The sequence below is a fragment of the Durio zibethinus genome, chromosome 19 (assembly GCF_047325235.1).
Source record: "Durio zibethinus cultivar Kanyao isolate XHJ-2024 chromosome 19, ASM4732523v1, whole genome shotgun sequence".
Lineage (NCBI taxonomy): Eukaryota > Viridiplantae > Streptophyta > Magnoliopsida > Malvales > Malvaceae > Durio > Durio zibethinus.
Window position 1 is genome coordinate 20876252 of NC_143180.1, and position 24284 is coordinate 20900535.

Below are 24284 nucleotides of genomic sequence, written 5' to 3' on the forward strand. Positions count from 1 at the left end.
TAAATTCGACAGGACAAAGATGTTGAATTCTAGAGCTTACTTATGATGTTAGCTTTGTATAACTTGGTTCGGTTAAGTCGGTTTTTGGTTTTTTAAAACTGAATTGAATCAACCAACTGAACAATTGCTCACCCCTAGTCAAGTCTCGCTTTCCATTTCATAAGGGTTTTTGTTTCAATGGATGGAGCAGTGAATATAAAGTAGTGAAGGTAACTATGTTTATTTATTTAGAGTCAAAATCAAATTGGTTTCACATTTCTACATTTGTTATAGAGAAGAATTAATAGAAGTAATTTGTCACGGGTCGAGACTCAAGCTACGAATCTGCGCGGCTCCGAGACCCGGACATTCACCCTTCCGGCATCCCGAATCAGCCTGACCGCCACAGTTCACACCCTTGTGAGGTATTGTCCGCTCTGGCCCCCCTGACCTCACGGTTTTGTCCTACAAAAGGCGCCTCGCAAGGAAGAGATGGTGTGAACCCTTTTATACCCCAGTGACCCTCCTATTATGTTCGATGTGGGACTCAGGACTCCCCCTTAGGTCCGTGACATTCCCCCGCACCAAACCTCGTGACGCCCTCGTCACGGAGGTTGGCCACCCTGCCTACCTCCCTCGAGGTGCTTGGCGTGGATCGAACGGTTTAGGGCTGGCTCTGATACCACTTGTCACGGGTCGAGACTTAAGCTCCGAACCCGCGCGGCTCCGGGACCCGGGCATTCACCCTTCCGGCGTCCCAGATCAGCCTACCTGCCACGGTTCACACCCTTGTGAGGTATTGTCTGCTTTGACCCCCTTGGCCTCACGGTTTTGTCCTACAAAAGGCGCCTCACAAGTTTGGGATTAAGTCTCTACATATATATCATTCTTTATCCACACATCCTCCTGATGTGGGATTGGGGACGTTACAATCTTCCCACCTTTAATGCTTGACGTCTCTGTCAAGCCGAGTCCATCCACAGGACCAAGATCACACCAGACCATCGTGTAGCACTTAGTGACTCCCATGGCTCCACCGTGTAGCACTTAGTGACTCCCACGACTGCGGACTGGTGACCGCTCTAATACCAAATGTCACGGTCCGCGCGTTCCTCCTACTGAAACCACGCGTCCGTGCGGCACCAAGACTACTCGTAGTCTAGGTCAGCCTTCACCGTGTCCATTTTTCCATGGACGGACCAATTCCAGTCCTACAAGCCGCATGCCCATGAGCCTTTTCTGGCTCTGGCCTCGTAGGGTCGCTCAGTTCGAACTCTATAGGGAGGAACCCACTCCCCTCATACATCAGTCCACGATCCTCAACTTAGCCCCCGAGCACCCAGCTCGGCTCGCAGGGCTTTAGATCTCAAGGTCCGATCATCGATCGCCCTTAGGGACACACAGTCCCGGTTCTCATGGCCTTGAGGCCTCTTGACATGGTGAGAACCCAACACCATGCCCGCCCGCGTCATACACAAGCTCCTATATTGAGTTTACGCAAGCACCCCACTTAAGCTGGTCAGCAGCCAGCTCGAAGCCTCTAGGCTCATCTCGTCCCACGAGACTTGGTTCTTAGGGCTTAGGCCCTTAGCATCAGTATCGGCCGCCCACAAGCATGATTGACACCCTACATCATGCTAGTCCCGTAAGGGGACCTGGGTGTACTGCCCCAGCAGTAGCACACCAGCCCGACTGGCCACAAGGGTCTAGCAGCGTGCCTACCTGCTAGCCCGCACGCCCCTTTGACTCGATGGCATCCCTCCTACGTAAACACCATCACATGATCCTTCCGGCTCGAGGAGGGGAAACCGAGGGGCCTAGCGATCTCTACCGCCTAACCCCATGGTTCAACGCAAAGGCGCGATACGAGGCCCGTCGGCCCCAACCGTCCCCAAGTCTACCTTACCCGAGGAAACATTGTGCCACGCTCGTGACCCTACGATGCCCGCCCACCTAGCCACCACTAGTGACTAGGAGCAGCTCACTTCAGACTAGCCAGGCCCCCGCCTGCCCGCTAGCCAAGGGGGTGGTGGAGAGCTGACACCAGATCATCCCCCTATAAAGAGCATTAGAGATTTTCCCAATATGTTACCAGTGACCGTAAGAATGTCTGAAACGGGGACACTTTTCTGCCCAGCCATCTCAGGGCCTTTCTCCGGCTAACTCAGGGCCCGTAACCTTCCTCTCGGTCACCATTGCTCCTTGATTCTGCTCATTGCTCCACCAACCCACTCGAAGGTGCCCGTACATGGCTTAGACCGACAGCACCTGACTGGCTAGCTGGTCCCAAGGCACCGGCGTAATGTCTTATACTTACCTATGGAACTCGGGGTTTAGGACATGGACCGTCCACACACGGTATTCCCAACTGATTCCCATGCTTAGAATGCCCGCACATTGCTCCCACAGATGGCACCCGCCAGGCTACTTGGCTTGAGGGTGTCCGACCACTGTCCCGAATTTCCCCGCGTATCTTGCAGCCCAGGGCTTCCGTTGCCCCCACAACATGTTAGCATCATGTTCCAAAGCTCCGAATGCACGCCCGCATTCCTTAGAACCACTTTCCCGCTAGGTCGGACTCGACCACTACTCGGTTCAAGGTCAGTCATGGCAGGACCAAGGCCTGACCATGACACTCTCCCCCACTTACTATGTCGATGCCCTCATCGATGCCAAGACCACACCCAACTATCTTGTTGCACACAGCCGACATTTTACTCATATGTCTCTCACTTGTGCCCTCAAGAATTGGGTCGAGGTCCCGTCACATGAGGCACCGCCCACAGTACTCGTCCCTTGTTGATGTAGATTGGTCACGTTGCCGTACTCGTGCCACTTTGCTCTGTTCCTGTTCGAACCATCTAACCTTATCTTGGTTGTTCCATATGGGCCATACCATTGCTTCATCTCTTGATCATGTCATGTTACGACCTTGAGGCACCCTTATTGATCAATGACCCTCAGTAGAATGAATGATCACCCGCTTTGCCACTCATTGGTACGTCCCGCCGGACGCGACCCCTCACACCAACTGCACGCTTGCAGCATCAACCCACTGATGCGCCCCTCTGGACGTGGTGCTTAGGTCAACCGCACTCATATGGCACCCTACATGATGACCCTAGCACAGTGGCATTCAAGCACTTTGGTCATCTCCCAACTTGGGTCCTCTCGGCCCCTCCAAGGTCACCTCTCTAGGTGTGGCCCTCTGGCCAACCGCCCTCACGACGGCACCTTAACGCGCGCTAACTTGGTTTCTGCTCCTAGTCTGCACACTATGCTCCATTTGTTCAAGCTCACTTTGTCTTGGCTCAGTCTCACTGGGAGTTGACAGGTCTCTCCCACTTTTACTCGAAACTCAGCACAGCATTATGCGCAACCCTGTCTCCTCGATGGTTCTATTGCTCAATAGTTTTGACTCTGGCCCAGTTCCTAGGGCATCCCAAAATCCACTTATACTCAGAGATCCACTGATCTAATAGCACTTCTAGCCCACTGATTTGCTTGACTCGGGGATTCACCCGCTCGATCCTCAAGGTCCAGTGACCTGCACGTCTGAGGCCTTGTCAACTGGCCGTTTCCCTTCGCTTGTTCCATTGGATTACATCCTATCGTGGCCCACTGACCACCACTACTCATGAAGCCTTCCCTTTCGGCCAATACAAGTTCGATATCTTGGTTCACACACACACTCTCATGATCCTCTGACCACAAGAACTCACGGTCCACTGACCAACGCAGCTCATGGTCCACTGACCATCCCGCTTGTGGCTTCAATCTTTAGCCACTTCATACTCTTCTGTGTAGTAGTCTCATGCTTGGACCCGAATACTTCGGCTTGCACCCCCGCTGGGGCACCTGCACCATACAGCAAGTGCACACATTAATAATTAATCTTGCAACTCGACACCTCCTGCCCCTCAGGACAAGGTTCACTCGGCCCACATGGCCTTACGCAACACCATTTCATGGTGTAAGCCCCTTTTCGCATCTCGGTCTCACTACGGTTTCTTCCACCGTAAAGGCATCACCTGCCGCAACATATGCCAACACCTTTTTTCTAGGTGAGGCTAGACTCTGGTGCCCTTTTTCTTGGCATCCAAGAGTTTACTCAAGAGCCATTTTACATAGGCCCAATATTTCCCGCAGCACGCATCGTTGGCTCTTTCCCAAGCCCCCATAGGCACAAAACCCGCATTTGTGTCTCGATAGCTTCATTTGAGCTTGGCACCACTACATTTTCGCATCATTAGGCCCACACATCGGGTCGCGTAACTCTCTCCACTGAGCCAACCTAGGCTCTGATACCACTTGTCACAGGTTGAGACTTAAGCTCTGAACCCGCGCGGCTCCGGGACCCGGGCATTCACCCTTCCGACGTCCCGAATCAGCCTGACCACCATGGTTCACACCCTTGTGAGGTATTGTCCGCTCTGGCCCCCCCTGGCCTCATGGTTTTGTCCTACAAAAGGCGCCTCGCGAGGAAGAGATGATGTGAACCCTTTTATACCCTAGTGACCCTCCTATTATGTTCGATGTGGGATTCAGGACTCCCCCTTCTTGTGAGGTATTGTCCGTTCTGGCCCCCCCTGGCCTCACGGTTTTGTCCTACAAAAGGCGCCTCACAAGGCGGAGATGGTGTGAACCCTTTTATACCCCAGTGACCCTCCTATTATGTTCGATGTGAGATTCAGGACTCCCCCTTAGGTCCGTGACATAATTGCTATGCTTTAGTTAATTGTTTATAGAATCCATTTTATTTCTCATGTTTTGGTACTTCTGCTTCTAAGATCATACTTTGTTTCTCAATCAACTTCTTTCTATATTTAGTTAATTCAATTGGATAGCAATCAATAAATAAAATTTTAATAATTTTTCTAAAGAACACTAATATTTTCATCTTACAATATAATAATTATAATATTATATAACCTTAAATCTGTCTAGATATGAACTTGATCCAATCTAATTTAATTAGAAAAAATTAACAATCAAAATGTGCTCAACTCAAACTTAAAATTACTTAAACTTGAATTAATATGAATTCGAAATGATTTGAACTTAAATAACTCGAAAAATTGATTCAAAATTATTGTTTAAAATAAATTGATTTGATTTCAAAATATAATAATTTAAACTCAAAATAATCCAAATCCAATAATCTTAATTTCAAATAATCTTAGTATCATCTGAATGATTTATACCCACAATGATCCAAAATTTCTTTTACTCTAATAATTCATATGAAGTAAAATGACACATAAAATTGCCACCATCATATCTATAAATATTTTTCAAAAATTATTTGTACAACTAAATTCAATATTTCAAAAAATGTCAATTTGATGTGCGACTAATTAATGTAGAGATAATTGGTAACACTCTGAAAATTTTGAGTAAAATGTATTCATCCATCGATTGCCATAAGATTTTATACAATTATATCAAAGCAAGATTGTTTATTATATTATTTCCTCATTTTATAAACTATAAAGAAGTTTGCAAAATTTCTGAAAATCCCCCTAACAATGCAATCATCATGGAAGACATACCTGCAAGGCATTGAGGCAACTTCGTCTCCAACCAAGAACTCCTCTAAACAAATGGTACATTGTTTATTGGAACTCAAATCCTCAAGTCTTCTCCTTTTCTTGATGAGTAAAAGACTATCTTATCGTATCACTAAATATTATTTTTTTCAAAATTTGAATAGAAGACTAACTAGCAGGCTTAAATGAATAAATATGGGCCATGTTGGTAGGCTATTTGTGTTACAGGCCTATTTAGTTTTATTTGTTTCTTTTATGAAATATAAGTTATTACCCTTATACTAAACGAGAAAGAGAGAGAGAATTATGACCTGTAGTATCCAATGTTCACGAATTACAGCTATGTTAAGTATTCTGCTAAGAATTACAAATGATGAAAAGGAACATTGTATACGGTTTTGTCAAGAAATATCAGCAGTTATTCTCTCTTCTATAATTCTTTCTTCTTTTCTCTTTCTCCTTTTTTTTTTCTTCTGCGATCTATCTATTTTCGTTATTTGAAAAATTTAAGCTGCGTCATTTTGATATCAAAGCATTGACCTGGAGATCATGGCGGACGGAGTCTCTACTAGGATGCAAAAGGAAATCCAACAAAATGAACAGGAAATCTCTAAGCTCTAGATGAAATCCAGTAGATCGATGCAAAGATGGAAAGGAAATTTAGGGAGATACATGTCAAGATGGAACATAGGTTTGGAGTGATGCAGAATAAACTACGAGAGCATTTGAAAAAGTTGTTAGTAGCTCGATGTCTAACAAGCAAGAGGGGGACTTTGTCTCTGTTAGCAAAACACAAAGGAAGCGGGGAATAGAGCCTGTTTCTGATTGCGATGCAGACAAACCTTCATCGAGTGGAATGATGTTCAATAGTTCTTCACATTCAGATCAACCCAGGTACTTGTTTTGTAATTCATGTAAGCTGTTTAATGGTCATGATTTCAGGGTTGGGTTTTGAAACTAGAATAGCACTTTGAGGTTGACAGCGATTATATTGATTAACAAAGTTTTTTTTGAAAAATTAACACTTGTCTTATTAGAGTATATTTATAAAAATTTAACAAATTGAATAATTATTTAAATAGATATAATGAGTTTTTAAAAAACCCACTATTTGTGTTTTTGTATAAAATAATAATCCAAATATTAAATGGATATAACAACTTTAAAAATAATTTGTAAAATTAAAAATTACCATAGTAATGCTAAAATATGTATAATTTTTTTGTATTGTGTAAAGTTCAAAAAAAATCTTATGTAAAACCCATACTTTTAAGTGGAGGACTCTGACACAATTTTTTTTAATTGGCTAATTACAAAATTGCAATAAAAATTATAGGTGAAATTAACCAATTTTTTTTGCAATTAATTTTGTTCAAATCCTATCGTTTATCAAAGTAAATAAAATAAAAGTACACTTCACCATATTATAAAAAAAAAAGGGAGAAAAAGTTATGAAAATTCATTGATATTTTATTTGAAAACATGTTGGACCAAATTCAACTTTAATTTTACTTTGGGAGAAAAACGTTTTGTATTTTTATTAATAATTATGTTTTGTATTTTATTGGCTATATATTATATTATTGAAATTTGGATTAAATTTAATTACAATCAAACCTCCGCTTTAATTAAATATTAAAAATGAAAAATATTTTGTGATGATAAGTCCTTGAATTATTCATATAAGCCTCCATCCTTCTATTATATCCAATTAAGTCCTTAAAAAATTATTTTTGTCTAATTAAATCTTTAAATTATAATTTTGTTCCATTAAGCTTTTTTTTTAGATAAAAATTTGAAAAAATTATTATTTCTTGCCAAATCAACATATATGTTGTAGTTCTTTCTATGATGCTGACATTTACTAGCATATATTTGAAAATAAAAAAGCTCTTTAGATGTTAATGTCGTCGAGCCATTCATTATTTATTATATAAACGATAATTCAACTTAAATTTTTATATTTTACAATAGGAACATTGACTAAACAAAGACAATTATTGCCTTTGACATGGTAAAAAAAAATTAATTTTAGTGGTTTTCATGTAAAATAACACTTAATTAAATAAAGATAATGTTTTATGCTTTTAATTGGATAAAAAAAGATAAAAGTTTATTTGAGAAATTTGAGAAAAATTCAATTTTTTTTAGTGTTTTAGTTAAAAAAAAGGTACAAATTGAAGGTATATACTTTAAAATCATCACTCAAATCCGTTTTAAGTATACTCAATACAATTACAATTAAATTTTGAATGATTTAAAGGGTAGGGAATGAAGAAACGTTAGAAGGATAAAATTATGAGAAATAATGTGTATGAATGTGTATAAGAATAAATGGTGAGTAAATAATAAAATCAAAAGGTTATTGTGCGAGGTTGTGTTTATTGTAATTTGGTGTGCTCACCAATTATATTCTTTGTTTGTTCAAACAAATAAGTGATACTAAAATTGTTGTAGCATTCCAAAGCGAAAGTACTGTAGCAAATCAGTACTACAACTGAATATTACAATTGATACTGAAATAGGAAATTTTGAATATACAAATTGAGTGCTTAAACACAGTTATTCTATACCATAGTCGATTCACTACAAAAGCTTTATTACAAGAGTACTTAAACATTTTCAATACAAAAAAAGAAAAAGAAATAGATTGAAGTAAATACATGTGCTTAGAATTGTTATTCAAATTGTGAGCACTTTAATATTAGCCGCTGTAGACTTCATGATCCCACAATTCTCCTAATTTTATGATTGAGAAAGGATTGGGCAATGGAAGTGATTGACAGTTAAGGGCTTGAGCAATTTGTCGCATGGTTGGTCGAAGTTGGGGATTGCCATTCAAGCATGCAAATGCTAGCTTTGTAGTAAAGACAACATCCTTTGCAACTTGCCTTACTGGTGGTGAGATACGTTGGTCTATCACATCTTTAAGTAAAATTAATTGATTGTCATTTGGTATTGATATTGATGTCGATGTCGATGCTAATGTTGATGACAATGACAAACATGAAATCAAATCACCAGGATGTCTCCCCATAAGTATTTCCATTGTTAGCACCCCAAAACTGTAAATATCACATCTCTCGTCTATTTTCATTGTATAAGCCAACTCTGCTTAAAAAAATATAACTAATCAATGTGTTTTATTAAGCAATAAATATATCTAATCAAATACACTATTATGTAAGAATATTGAGAAGAATATAAAATAAGATTGCATGAAAATTGAAATTCAGATTTTAAATAAGATTTTACATCTAGTTCATCAGTTTAATATATTGAATACTGAAAAATTTTGTGTTAAAGTTTAAAGATTAATTATACATTTTTATACTTGAATTAGAGTAAAATTCTTTGATACTTAAATTTAAAAAGTTACAATCGTAATACTACTTAACTTTGTTTTAACTAATCAATTTGCACACAAAACTAACACTTCTAATTGAATGATGACATGTTTAAAGCATCTTAAAAAAAGAGATATTAATAAATACCTGGAGCTATGTACCCGAAAGTGCCAGCAAGTGAGGTCCAATTAGAAGAGTCGGGCTTTAAAAGCCTGGCTGTGCCAAAATCTGAGACATGAGCCTCATAGTCCAAATCCAGAAGAACATTGTTGCTGGAAATGTCTCGATGAATTATAGGTGGTATATGGTCATGATGCATATAAGACAAGGCATTGGCCACTCCTTTTACAACATTTAGCCTTTTCTCCCAATCCAACTCGATTGCCTCGTCCTTGTTGCTTAACACCATTCTCAAACTTCCCCTTTCTACAAACTCATAAACCAAAAATGAGTTCTTTGGATGTGAACAAAAGCCATACAACGTCACAATGTTACGGTGCCTTATTTCTGATAAAGCATGAATCTCGCTTTCAAAGGCTTTCAAGTTCTTGGAAATCATGCTATCTTCAGACTGGTGAAGTTTCTTCACAGCAACCACCTCACCAATGGGTAGCGAAGCTTTATAAACAGCTCCATAGCCTCCTGAACCAATCCAATTGTTGGAGCCGAAATCTTCAGTGGCTTCAATAATGTTCTCATAGAGTATTCTTCCATTATATCCCCACAATGTGAAAAAATCTCCAAGTTGTGCCTCGATTGACTCGGATTTTCTGGTTTGGTTCTTTTGGCAAAGAACAAGGAAACTTCCAGCCATGATTAAGAGCAAAAGAAGAATACCAAAGAGTGGAAGCACAATGAAAATGATGACTTTGGTGCTTTTTCTATGACCGTTGCTAGTAGCAGCGACAGCACAAGGCATTAGTCCAGTGGCATTACCACATAGTCCCTTATTGTTTCTTAAGGCATCAAATGAAGCCTCATGAAATGCCTTAATGTTAGGAATAGGGCCTTCTAATTGATTGTAAGATATATTCACAACAGTCAAGCTTTTCAAATCATTAAAAGAAGTTGGGATGGAACCATTGAGCATATTGTGAGAAAGGTCCAATTTTTCCAAGGAAAGTAATTTTGCAAGCTCTTGTGGTATCTCCCCAATAAGTAAATTCCAACTTAAATCTAGATTTTGAAGGCCATTTATGTAGCTTACTGAAAGTGGAATGCTTTCTCCAAGTTTATTCTTGCTCAAATTCAGGTCCAATAACTTTGAGCACTCTCCAAGTTGATTAGGAATCGGTCCATTCAAATTGTTTGATGCCAAGTTAAGATATTGTAGATTTGAAAGAACTCCAATCTCTGGTGGAATTTTGCCTGAAAGTTGGTTACCACTTAGCAAAAGTTTGTACATCAATGTCAATGCTCCCAATTCCTTGGGAATCTCACCAATGAGATGATTTGAAGATACATCGAGTTCGTGTAATTGAGTTGCTTGCTTCAGCTCAGGTGGTATCTTTCCAGAAATGTTATTATCGGAGATTCGTAGGCTTGTTAAATTATGGCATTGCCCCCAGTTTGGCGACAGTTCACCATAAAATTCGTTGTTGCTTAATGCAATATAATTCAAATTAGGATATATACCAAAAGCTTCTGAAATATTTCCTGTCAACTGGTTTCCTTCAAGCCTAACTCTGTATAAGCTTTTGCAGTTTCTTAAACTTGATGGGATCGGACCCCTCAAATTGTTGTTCATAGCCACAAGCCATTCGAGTTGTCCACCGAGGCATACATTCTCGGGTAATGGACCACTGAAATGGTTGTCCGATATTTGGAATGATTGCAAATGAGTAAGATTGCCAAGCGTTGAAGGAATTGGCCCTGATAAATGATTATAGAGAAGATATATTGCCATAAGCTTCGACATGCTTCCTATGGAAGCGGGGATTGAACCAGAGAAATTATTTTGACTCAACTCCAAGTCAGTGAGAGATTTAAGCATCCCTATCTCTTGAGGTATTGACCCAGAAAACATATTTTGATCAAGGTAGAGGGTGGATAGACTGGTCAAGTTTCCTATGGAAGCAGGGATTGAACCAAAGAAATTATTTTGACTCAACGCAAAGTCAGTGAGAGATATAAGCATCCCTATCTCTTGAGGTATCGACCCAGAAAGCATATTTTGATAAAGGTAGAGGGTGGATAGACTGGTCAAGTTTCCGATGGAAGCAGGGATTGAACCAGAGAAATTATTATGAGTCAACTCCAAGTCAGTGAGAGATTTAAGCATCCCTATCTCTTGAGGTATCGACCCAGAAAACATATTTTGATAAAGGTAGAGGGTGGACAGACTGGTCAAGTTTCCTATGGAAGCAGGGATTGAACCAGAGAAATTATTTTGACTCAACTCCAAGTCAGTGAGAGATTTAAGCATCCTTATCTCTTGAGGTATCGACCCAGAAAACATATTTTGAGAAAGGTAGAGGGTGGATAGACTGGTCAAGTTTCCGATGGAAGCAGGGATTGAACCAGAGAAATTATTTTGACTCAACTCCAAGTCAGTGAGAGATTTAAGCATCCCTATCTCTTGAGGTATCGAACCAGAAAACATATTTTGATAAAGGTAGAGGGTGTACAGACTGGTCAAGTTTCCTATGGAAGCAGGGATTGAACCAGAGAAATTATTTTGACTCAACTCCAAGTCAGTGAGAGATTTAAGCATCCCTATCTGTTGAGGTATCGACCCAGAAAACATATTTTCATAAAGGTAGAGGGTGGATAGACTGGTCAAGTTTCCTATGGAAGCAGGGATTGAACCAGAGAAATTATTTTGACTCAACTCCAAGTCAGTGAGAGATTTAAGCATCCCTATCTCTTGAGGTATCGACCCAGAAAACATATTTTGATAAAGGTAGAGGGTGGATAGACTGGTCAAGTTTCCTATGGAAGCAGGGATTGAACCAGAGAAATTATTTTGACTCAACTCCAAGTCAGTGAGAGATTTAAGCATCCCTATCTCTTGAGGTATCGACCCAGAAAACATATTTTGATAAAGGTAGAGGGTGGATAGACTGGTCAAGTTTCCGATGGAAGCAGGGATTGAACCAGAGAAATTATTTTGACTCAACTCCAAGTCAGTGAGAGATTTAAGCATCCCTATCTCTTGAGGTATCGACCCAGAAAACATATTTTGATAAAGGTAGAGGGTGGATAGACAGGTCAAGTTTCCTATGGAAGCAGGGATTGAACCAGAGAAATTATTTTGATTAAGCATCCCTATCTCTTGAGGTATCGACCCAGAAAACATATTTTGATAAAGGTAGAGGGTGGATAGACTGGTCAAGTTTCTTATGGAAGCAGGGATTGAACCAGAGAAATTATTATGAGTCAACTCCAAGTCAGTGAGAGATTTAAGCATCCCTATCTCTTGAGGTATCGACCCAGAAAACATATTTTGATAGAGGTGTAGAACAGATAAGCTGGTCAAGTTTCCTATGGAAGTAGGGATAGAACCACGTAGATAGTTATCGAAGAAATAGATCTTGGAAACTGAACTCAGCCTCCCTATCTCTAATGGAATGGAACCACTGATCTTATTACTTGCTAAGGAAATCAACTCAAGACCTTTCAATAAGCAAATTTCGGATGGAATATTCCCCGAAAAGTTATTGTATGACAATTTAAGGAAAGTGAGCTTGGAAAGGTTGCCAATGTGTGAGGGAATGGGCCCATACAGTGAGTTGTTACGAAGGTTAAGCCTCATCAGGTTAGGGAAGAAAAGAAAGTTAAGACTATGAAGTGTACCTCTCAACCCATAATCTGGAAGGCTTAGATTGGTGATGCTTTCAGCCTTGTCGCAGGTAATTCCAACCCAGCTACAATGGCTATCTCCAACCCACAAAGAAGAGAGCAAAGTTTGGGTGTTGTTATCAAGGCTAGCTTTCCATTTTAGAAGAGTTTCCAGTTCTTTAACTCTTGTAAGTGCAGCAATGGAGGATGAAGAAGCAATAAGAGAGGAAGAGTGAAGCAAGACAAGTAGGAGGAAGAGCATGACTTTGAATGGTAGTAGGAAAGATGACATGAGTTGGGTAGTTCAAAAATGATATTTTGTTAACTGTTCTAAATTACATTGGCTAGCATGGCCAGGTATTTATGCAGAATTGAAGAGCATTTTGGTCACTATGAAACATCAACATCAAGTGAAAAAATCCAACTTCAAGACTACATTTAAATTAATTTTGTTAGATGATGATTATTGATCTTTTAAGTTTAAAGGATGATTCTAGTTTTAGCTTGCACTTATTGTTAATCAAATGTTAAAAAAATCATGATAATTATTTTAAATGAAAATTATATCCTATACATCAATCAAAATTTTAAGTTCTATAAATGAGTTTATAAGATTACTAAATATTATCATATCATAAATAAAAAATTATGTAAAGAAATTAATGAATTAAATATTTTATATAAAATTTTTTAATTTTATAAATAAAATTAAAAAATTGACATGTGTTTTTTAAAAATATATCTAAAAAAATTAATGAATTGATTAATTATTATACAAATATATGCATATAAATCATTTAATATAATTTGTAAAATTTAAAACTTTTATCATCAATTTGTATTAAATAATAATTAAATTATTAAATGAAAATGAGACAGCTATGTAGATTATAAATCAAAAGTGAAATCAATATATAAGATAATAATTTTAAAATGTATAAATTTTTATTCATTTAATTTGGTTTAGACCAATTTTTTACCCAGTATAATCTTATCCAAGTCTTTTGGCCTCCTATTTCTAACATGTTCATCCTACAAATAAATTATAGGCTGAAGGATTTGAAAGAGCAGTCAACATTATAGTATAATTAGAGATGTTGAATGGGTTAGATGATTCATTATATGACATGATTCAATATGATATAGTTTATGTTTGGGACAATTCGTTGTTAAGTAGTTAGATTGGGTTACGCAACTAAGTTAAAAGATTTCAAGTCTATGAAACAATATGGTATAGTCCATTAAGGGCCATTGCCAGTACATAACACGTAAGTCAACATGGCACAACACATAAATCCAGTCATGCTATGTTGGCCATAATTGTTTTAAGTGGACTCATAGTTTTTTAGTGTATTTATGTTAATTTTTTATAATGTAATGAAATTATAACTATTTTAATATTTTATTGATAATTTATAAAATAAAACCATACTAAATAAATATATTTATTAAATATTTAAATTATTAATAAGTAAATTATGTTTAACTAGTGATTAAAAAAATAAAATGATAAAATTAAATTAAGACTTCAACTTAAAACAAATTCAATTAACAAAATACGATTTAGACGTTGCGAAGCCACGTCATTCGTTATGCAACTTAAAATAGGATGCCTGCTATTACAAGTTCTCTAATATCTTTGATGTGAGATGAAAAGGACAAATCATTATTTTAGACCTTTTCAAATATCAACTTAATGCACTGCACCAGTCAAGATTGAAAAATCTGACTAAGATTTACCCATACTTAAAATTAAAATAGAATTTAATAATAATTAATTTTAAAATGTCAACTTAGATGTTGTGAAGCCACGTCATTCAAGTTATGCAACTTAAAATAGGATGCCTGTTATTACAAGTTGTCTAATATCTTTGATTGTGAGATGAAAAGGACAAATCATTATTTTAGACCTTTTCAAATATCAACTTGAAAAATCTGACTAAGATTTACCCATACTTAAAATTAAAATAGAATTTAATAATAATTAATTTTAAAATGTCAACTTAGATGATGTGAAGCCACGTCATTCAAGTTATGCAACTTAAAATAGGGTACCTGTTATTACAAGTTGACTAATGTCTTTGATTGTGAGATGAAAAGGACAAATCATTGTTTTAGACCTTTTCGAATATCAACTTAATGCACTGCACCAATCAAGAACAGAAAATCTGACTAAGATTTACCCATACTGAAAATAGTGGGAAGTAATTTTAACTTTAAAATAGAATTTAATAACAATTAAATTTTAATTTTAATTTAATTAATTCATACAATGAGATAATATTCAATATAATATATATATATATATATATATTATATAATAACATACACAAACATATTTGTCATATAAGTGCTTATGTGGACAACTTTCTTAAATGACTATTAGAATAGTTTTTCTAAAAAAATAAGATAATTTCCTTTAATTACAAATTAGATAATTTTAAATTTATTCGAATATCAAACATATTCAAAATATAACTGAAAATCAAATCAATTTAGATATATATATTCTGAAATTAAAAATATGAAATATGGATTTTATTTTTTTAATAAATAAGTTTTGTTGTTTACCAAATAACCTTATTTAAAAAATTATTTAATTATCAAAATCTTTCAAACATGTTTAAAAACTACAAAGATTAAGTTTATCTAAATCTTTTAACAATCTTTTTTATTTGATTTAAAAGTTTATCTTTTTAAAAAATTTACGTAAGACATTAAAAATTCAAGCAATTTTATATAAGATTTTGAAAATTCAAAAACTTTTCATCTTAAATGTTTAAATAATAAGATTATCAAAATGATTATATCTATTTGAACTCTAATTATCAAATTTATATTTCAAATAAATGTAAAAAATTTAATATTATCTTTATCACTTATTATTCCATTTTAAATTTTAAAAAATTAATTTAAAAATTATCTATTTAATCCTAATTGTCACTAAAGAATTCTTCTACAAATTTAAAACTACAAATGTAATATGTTATACATCAATTTTTTTATTTTCGGTAACTTTTTTCTAAGGTATATTCTATTACTATTGTAATTCATTTTTTTTCTTTGTAAATTTTTTTTAAGATATATTTTGTTATTACAGTTTCATTCCTATAAAAATAATATTTTTTTCAATTTATTTTTTTTTTCATATATTTTCAGATGTTTTTCATATTTTGTATAATAATTTATTCAAAATTACTAAAGTGAAAATGTGTTAATACTTCTTTTATTATTTATTTTATCATTTAATAATATATATTTTTATTTTTAAAAAAAGACATAACTTATTTTTATCTGATATAATTTTATAGGTGTATAAATATTATTGTAAACAAAAATATCCAAACGAAAGACATCATTTTTTTTGCTATTTTCACAAAGTTTAGTTTTTAATGATAAGTTAATATATATAATTTTTATATATATGTTATGAGTTTTAAATATTTGAATATAATTTTGAAAAAAAAACTAATTTATATATATATATATATATATATATTCATATGAAGTAAATAAAATTATTTGGTGCATTGTATGGATTATAATCTAGTTAACTTATAATTCAAATTCCAATATGTATAATTTTTTAGTCAAATGTGAGATAATTTTTAAAATGTAATTTAATTAATTCATACAGTGAGATAATATTCAATTAGTTTAATAATAATCCAAATGCTTAGAAGACAAAAAAGTAAAAAGAATTTCTGTAAACATTCTCACTATTTAATTTCCAATCACAATCTATCACCAACCAACCGCAGCACCCAACAAGCACCAATTATAATAAATAAATACCTCGGAAAAATCTTAAATTCATTAGTATACTTTAATATTTGATAAGTTTGTACTTAGATTTCATTTATTGTGCTCAGTTTCTTTTTCATAATAATAGAAATGACTTAATTTCTTATTTTTAATTAATCATATATACTGACTAATTAAATTGTAAAAACATTTTCAACAATTAAAGAAAAATGTTTAAGTGAAAAAAACGATAGGAATATATTTATTTCTTTATGTAATCAACATTTAAAACAAATCCAATCAAGTTGTACTCCACAGCAAAAGAAAGCCTTTGAAAAATGTCATTACTAACGTTAAAACTATCTAAACAAGTAACCGGTTTTGATTACAAAAGTTAAATGATGTGGCTTGATAAAGTTTGAAGTGTGGAAATGCTGTTGTCATTTCGACTGCTGCTAGTGTTTTCCTTATTTGAAATGAGGTTTTAGATTAATTTTTTGTAAGTGAAATTGTGAATTTTTTATTAATACATTAAATAAAATTTTATATTAAAATTTTAAATTAATAAACTAAAAAAATTATGTTACATAAATCGAATTGAACATCTAAAATAAAAAGCATAAAAACATAAAATAAAAAAATTTTTAGAAGACATCTAATTTAAAATTAATTGATCTTAAATAAAGAGTTTTTTTATAATAAAATAAACTATTGTGTCGTATGGAATCAATAAAACCAACAATAGCAACTAGATACAAAAATATATAGTATGAATTGTATGACTTTTAATTTTTTAATAATATTAGTTAGAATTTTATAAATTATAACAATTATATAATTTATAATTGATTTTATATATAAGTATCTTTAATTTCAACAAATGCAAAAAGATACCTAACTAGTTGCTGCTAATGGAAAGCCAAAACAAAGTGCATCCTTAGCATTTCAAATTTATTGAGTATTGAGCTAGCTAAGTTCTAGGTAAATTAATCTTAACGCTATTCAATGTAAATTTATTATAAGTTATCTTTGATGTCTATGTGATTTGTTTTGACTTTGAATAAAAAACCTCTCTTCATCATAGATTTTTTAGTATAAAAAATGATGCTGATTTAATCAATGGATTAAAATTTGAGAGAAAAGTGAAAACATTAAAAATATGTAATTATGTTATTTTATTTTAATGTTTTTTTGATAAGAAAATTTAAAAAATAGATATATTTTTTATTATTTGATAAATATTATCTTCAATTAGTAAGCTAAATCGAGATATAACATGAAGTGAAAAAGTAAGAATTGAATTTATTTCATATAAGATTTGGAGTTTTGATTCTTATAATATTTTATTTAATATCTTGGAATCAATTATTTGATAATTAAAATGAATTTATAATTTTAAAAGCCATACCATTTTTTAAAATATAAATAAATCAATTGAAAATTTTTAATCAAATTATTAATTTTAACACATATTTATTAGTAGTTTCACCAACACATTAAAAATAAAAAATTTAGATAAACTTTTTGAAGTGAAATTTGAAAAATACTTTGCTAAAAGTAGTTTAATAAAAAATTTAAATTAATAAATTGATGAAGTTGAAAAAAACCAATAAAAATGTAAAAAGAAATAAAAAATATCATTTATAATTAATTTTAATTAGTACTATTTAATGGTTAAAATATCTATCTAAAAAATATATCAAAAATTTTTAAATAGTTTTTTTCAATTTTGTTTACTTGATTTATGAAACAAAATCTTTCAACTTATCGATTTTAATATTTTAATTTAATTTTTATTTAATCATTTTGAAATAAATTTAAAATGATTTTAGATTTTATTTAAATTTGTTTCAAAATTTTTTATTGGGTTTATCATGTTATTTCATACTGGATCCAATTATAAATTATTAAAATCAATTTATGCAAAATAAAAAACCATTTCACTTTTTATTAAACACCCACTTCAAGCCAAAAAATGAAACTTTAAGTCTACTAGTCTTTTACATTTAAATTAATTTTGTTGAGTTTTTTTAATAAAAAAGTTACAATATAAAAATATTGTAATTACTGATATTTAAATTTTAAATTTGTTGTGATTATATGAATTAATTAAATTAAATTATAAAATTTTTTTCATGAGTATTGATTATTTTTATTTTTTCTTTTCTTTTAGAAAGTAAATAAAGGAAGATTTTAATGTAAAGTATGAGTTAAAAAAATTTCATGATAATTACTTTAAATGAAAATTGTCTGATACATCAATTAAAATTTTAAACTTGATAAATGAGTTTATAACATTACATTAGGTAATAATTAAAAAAAAGTTAAGTACATAGAGAAATTAATGAATTAAAAATTATATAATATAACTTTTTTAAATTTAAAAAAATTAAAAAATTGTCATGTATTTTGTAATAATATATTTATAAAAATTAATAAAATTTTAAAAACTCTATCATCTATATATATCTATATAAAATAACAAATTAACAAATTAAAAATGATCTAATATAAATTTTTTAAATTTTATAAACAAAATTTAAAAAAAATTAACAAGTATTTTATAATAATATATTTATAAAAATTAGTAAATTTTTAAAAACTCTATGGTCAATATATATGTATATAAAATAATAATTTAATTATTAAATGAAGATATCAGTGCTAAAAACTATAAATCAACAATCAAGTCAATATATAAAATAATAATTCTAGAATATGTGTAAATTTTTATTCATTTAATTTGGTTAAAGTAAATCTTTTATCCAATACAGAGTCTTATCCAATTCTTTTGGCCACCCATTTCTAATATATTCTTTTCCAAAATTATTTGTACAACTAAATTCAATATTTCAAAAAATGTCCATTCTGATGTGTGACTAATTAATGTAGAGATAACTAGCAACACTTCGAGAAATTTGAGTAAAATGTACATCAATTGCCATAAGATTTTATACAATTATATTAAAACAAGATTGTTTATTGTATTATCTCCTCATTTTAAACACTGCAAAGAAGTTTGCAAAACTTACGAAAATTCCCCCTAACAATGCAATCTTCACGAAAAACATGCCTGCAAGGCATCTAGGCAACTTCGTCTCCAACCAAGAACTCCTCCAAACAAATGGTTCATTGTTTCTTGGAACTCAAATCCTCAAGTCTTCTCCTTTTCTTCATGAGTAAAAGACTATATTGTCGTATCACCAAATTTTATTTTTTTTTCAAAATTTGAATAGAAAACTAACTTGCAAGCTTGAAATTCAATGCCATCAATGACTCATCAATCACATGAATTTTACATATAAGCCTCCATCTTTCTATTACAATTAAGTCCTTAAAAAATTATTTTTGTCTAATTATATTTGAGTATAATTTTGTTTCATTAAGCTCTTTTCTTAGATGAAAATTGCAAAAAATAATATTATTTCTTCTCAAATCAACATATATGTCGTATTTCTTTTTATGATGCCAACATCTACATAGCATATATTTGAAAATAAAAAAGCTCTTTAGATGCTAATGTGGCCTGTTATATGAGCCATTCGTTACATATTATGTAAACAACAATTCAATTTAAATTTTTATGTTTTGCAATATGAAAATTGATTTAACAAAGATAATTATTACTGTTGATATGGTAAAAATAATGAATTTTAGTGGTTTTCATGTAAAACAAGACTTAATTAAAAAAGAATAATGTTTTGTGCTTTCAATTGGATTAAAAAAAAGATAAAATTTTATTTGAGAAATTTGAGAAAAGTACAACATTTTAGCATTTTAGTAAAAAAATGTACAAGCTAAAGGTATATATTTCTAAATCATCACTCAAATCCATTTCAATTATACTCAATACAATTACAATTAAATTTTGAATGATTTAACAGGCAATGAATGATGAACGGTTAGAAAGATGAAATTGTGAGAAATAATGTATATGAGTACGTGTAAGAATAATTGGCGAGTAAATAATAAAATCAAAAGGTTATTGTATGAAGTTGTGTTTATTGTAATTTGGTGTGCTCACAAATTATATTCTTTGTTTGTTCAAACAAATAAAAAAGTGATATTAGCATTGCTGTAGCATTCCAAAGTGAAAGTACTGTAGCAAATCAATACTACAATAGAATATTACAACTGACAAAGTTGAAATTCTAAGTCTGGCCATTAGTTACATTTCAAAAATAAAAAATCTTGAACATATAAATTGAGTGCTTAAACACAATTGTTTTATATCATAGCCGATTCACTACAAAAGCTTTATTACTAGAGTGCTTAAACATTTCAATACAGAGAAGAGAAAAAGAAATAGATTGAAAGCAAATACACGTGCTTAGAATTATTATTCAAATTATTAGCACCTTAATATTAGACACTGTACACTTCATGATCCCACAATTCTCCCAATTTTATGATTGAGAAATGATTGGGCAATGGAAGCGATTGACGGGTAAGGGCTTAAGCAACTTGTCGCATGGTTGGCTGATGTTGGGGACTGCCGTTCAAGCATGCAAATGCTATCTTTGTAGTAGAGACAACATCCTTTGCAGCTTGCCTCACTAATGGTGAGAGGCGTTGGTCTATCACATCTTTAAGTAAAATCAGTTGGTTGTAATTTGGTATCGATGTCTATGTTGATGCCAATGCCAATGGCAATGGTGGCAAACAAGAAATCAAATCACCTGGATACCTTCCCATAAGTATTTCCATTGTTAGGACTCCAAAACTGTAAATATCACATCTCTCATCTATTTTCATTGTATAAGTTAACTTTGCTTAAAAAAATATTTCCAATCAATGTGTTCTATTAAGCAATAAATATATCTAATCAAATATACTATTATGTAAGAATATTAAGAAGATTATAAAATAATGTTGAAAAGAAATTGCAAATGTTTAAAAGATTACATGAAAATTGAAATTCAAAGGTTTAAATAAGTTTTTATATTTAGTTCATTAGTTTGATATATTGAATATTGAAAAATTAAGTGTTAAACTTCAAAGATTAATTACACATTTGATACTTGAATTAGACTAAAATTCTTTGATATTTAAATTTGAAAAGTTACAATCTTAATACTACTTGTAGTTTGTTTTAACACATCAATTTGCACACAAAACTAAAACTTTTAATTGAATGATAATATGTTTAAAGCATCTTAAAAAAAAAAATATTAATAAATACCTGGAGCAATGTACCCGAAAGTACCAGCAAGTGAGGTCCAATTGGAAGAGTCAAGCTTTAAAAGCCTGGCTGTGCCAAAATCTGAAACATGAGCCTCATAGTCGAAATCCAAAAGAACATTGTTGCTGGAAATGTCTCAATGAATTATAGGTGGTGAATGGTCATGATGCATATAAGACAAGGTATTGGCCACTCCTTTTACAACATTTAGCCTCTTCTCCCAATCCAACTCCATTGCCTCGTCCTTGTTGTTTAACGCCTCTCTTAAACTTCCCCTTTCTACAAATTCATAAACCAAAAATGAGTTCTTTGGATATGAACAAAAGCCATACAGCTTCACAATGTTACGATGCCTTATTTCTGATAAAGCATGAATCTCGCTTTCAAAGGCTTTCAAGTTGTTCGAAGTCATGCTATCTTCAGATTGTTGAAGTTTTTCCACAGCAACCACCTCACCAATGGGTAGCGCAGCTTTATAAACAGTTCCATAGCATCCTGAACCAATGCAATTGTTGGAGCTGAAATCTTCAGTGGCTTCAATAATGTTCTCGTAGAGTATTCTTACATTATATCCCCACAATGTGAAAAATTCTCCGAGTTGTGCCACCATTGACTCAGATTTTCTGGTTCGGTTCTTTTGGCAAAGAATAAGGATACTTCCAACCATGATAAAGAGAAAAAGAAGACCAAAGAATGGAATCACAAAGAAAAAGATGACTTTGGTTATTTTTCTATGACCGTTGCTAGCAGCAGCGACAGCACAAGGCATTAGTCCGATGGCATTACTACATAGGCCTTTATTGTTTCTTAAGCATCAAATGAAGCCTCATGAAATGCCTTGATGTTAGGAATAGGGCCTTCTAATTGATTGTAAGATATATTCACAACTGTCAAGCTTTTCAAATCATTAAAAGAATTCGGGATGGAACAATTGAGCACATTGTGAGAAAGGTTCAATATTTCCAAGGAATGTAATTTTGCAAGCTGTTGTGGTATCTCCCCAATAAGTAAATTCTGACTTAAATCTAGATTTTGAAGACCATTTATATAGCTTACTGAAAATGGAATGCTTTCTCCAAGTTAATTCTTGCTCAAATTCAGGTCCAATAACTTTGAGCAGTCTCCAAGTTGATTAGGAATCGGTCCACTCAAATTGTTTGATGCCAGGTTAAGATGTTGTAGATTTGAAATAACTCCAATCTCTGGTGGAATTTTGCCTGAAAGTTGGTTATCACTTAGCAGAAGACGGAACATCAATGTCAATACTCCTAATTCCTTGGTAATCTCACCAACAAGATGATTTGAAGAGAGATCGAGTTCCTGTAACTGAGTTGCATGTTGCAACTCTAGTGGTATCTTCCCAGAATTGGAGATTTGTAGGCTTGTTAGATTATGATATTGTCCCCATTTTGGAGAAAGTTCACCATAAAATCTGTTGTTGCTTAATGAAATATAATTCAAATTCGGATACACAGCAAAAGCTTCTGATATATTTCCTGTAAAGTTGTTTCCTTAAAGCCTAACTCTGTATAAACTTTTGCAATTTTTCAAAGTTGGTGGGATATGACCCGTCAAATTGTTGTTGATAACCGAAAGATTTGCGAGTTGTCCACCCTTCCATAAATTTTTGGGTAATGGACCACTGAGATGGTTATCTCCTAATTGTAATGATTGCAAATGAGTAAGATTGCCGAGCGTGGAAGGAATTGGCAGTGATAAATGATTATAGGTAAGATATATCTTCATAAGCTTCGACATGTTTCCTATGGAAGCAGGGATTGAACCAGAGAAATTATTTTGAGCCAACTCAAAGCCAGTGAGAGATTTAAGCATCCCTATCTCTTGAGGTATCGATCCAGAAAACATATTTTGGTAGAGGTAGAAAACAGATAAGTTGGTTAAGTTTCCTATGGAAGCAGCGATTGAACCAGAGAAACTATTCTGATTCAACGAAAATTTAGTGAGAGAATTAAGCATCGCAATCTCTTTAGGTATCGACCCAAAAAACATATTTTGATGAAGGTAGAGATTGGATAAGCTGGTTAAGTTTCCCATAGAAGCAGGGATTGAACCAGAGAAATTATTTTGACTCAAATCAAAGTCAGTGAGAGATTTAAGCATCCCTATCTCTTGAGGTATCGATCCAAAAAACATGTTTTGGTAGAGGTGGAGAACAGAAAAGTAGGTCAAGTTTCCTATGGAAGCGGGGATAGAACCACGTAGATAGTTATCAAGGACATAAATCTTGGAAACTGAACTCAGCCTCCCTATCTCTAATGGAATGGAACCACTGATCTCATTACTTGCTAAGGAAATCAACTCAAGAACTTTCAATAAGCAAATTTCGGATGGAATATCCCCCGAAAATTATTGTATGAAAAGTCAAGGAAGGTGAGTTTGGAAAGGTTCCCAATGTGTGAGGGAATGGGCCCATTCAGTGAGTTGTTGCGAAGGTTAAGCCTCATCAGGTTAGGGAAGAAAAGAAAGTTTAGACTATGAAGTGTACCTTTCAACCCATAATCTGGAAGGCCTAGATTTGTGATGCTTTCAGCCTCGTCGCAGGTAATTCCAACCCAACTGCAATGGCTGTTTCCAACCCACAAAGAAGAGAGCAAAGTTCGGGTGTGGTTGTCAAGGCTAGCTTTCCATTTTAGAAGAGCTTCCGCTTCTTTACCTCTTGTAAGTGCAGCAATGGAGGATGAA

At 33.4% G+C, this 24284-nt stretch overlaps 2 protein-coding genes across 2 annotated transcripts; both read right to left on the reverse strand.

Annotated features, from left to right (window-relative positions):
- Window positions 1-7983: 7983 nt before the first annotated feature.
- On the reverse strand, window positions 7984-12947 carry LOC149513523 (uncharacterized). Its single transcript, XM_089748199.1, has 5 exons — window positions 12532-12947; window positions 11035-12051; window positions 10820-10980; window positions 9023-10747; window positions 7984-8639 (listed from the first exon to the last, which is right to left on the reverse strand). The coding sequence occupies exons 1-5, from the start codon at window positions 12945-12947 to the stop codon at window positions 8233-8235; spliced, it is 3726 nt and encodes a 1241-aa protein (XP_089604325.1). The 3' UTR covers window positions 7984-8232.
- Window positions 12948-20854: 7907 nt separating this feature from the next.
- Window positions 20855-22350, reverse strand: LOC149513524 (MDIS1-interacting receptor like kinase 2-like). The gene is made up of 4 exons (XM_089748689.1): window positions 21761-22350; window positions 21582-21706; window positions 21079-21171; window positions 20855-20985 (listed from the first exon to the last, which is right to left on the reverse strand). Exons 1-4 carry the CDS (start codon window positions 22348-22350, stop codon window positions 20855-20857), a joined length of 939 nt encoding a protein of 312 aa, XP_089604815.1.
- Between the last annotated feature and the right edge of the window lie 1934 nt (window positions 22351-24284).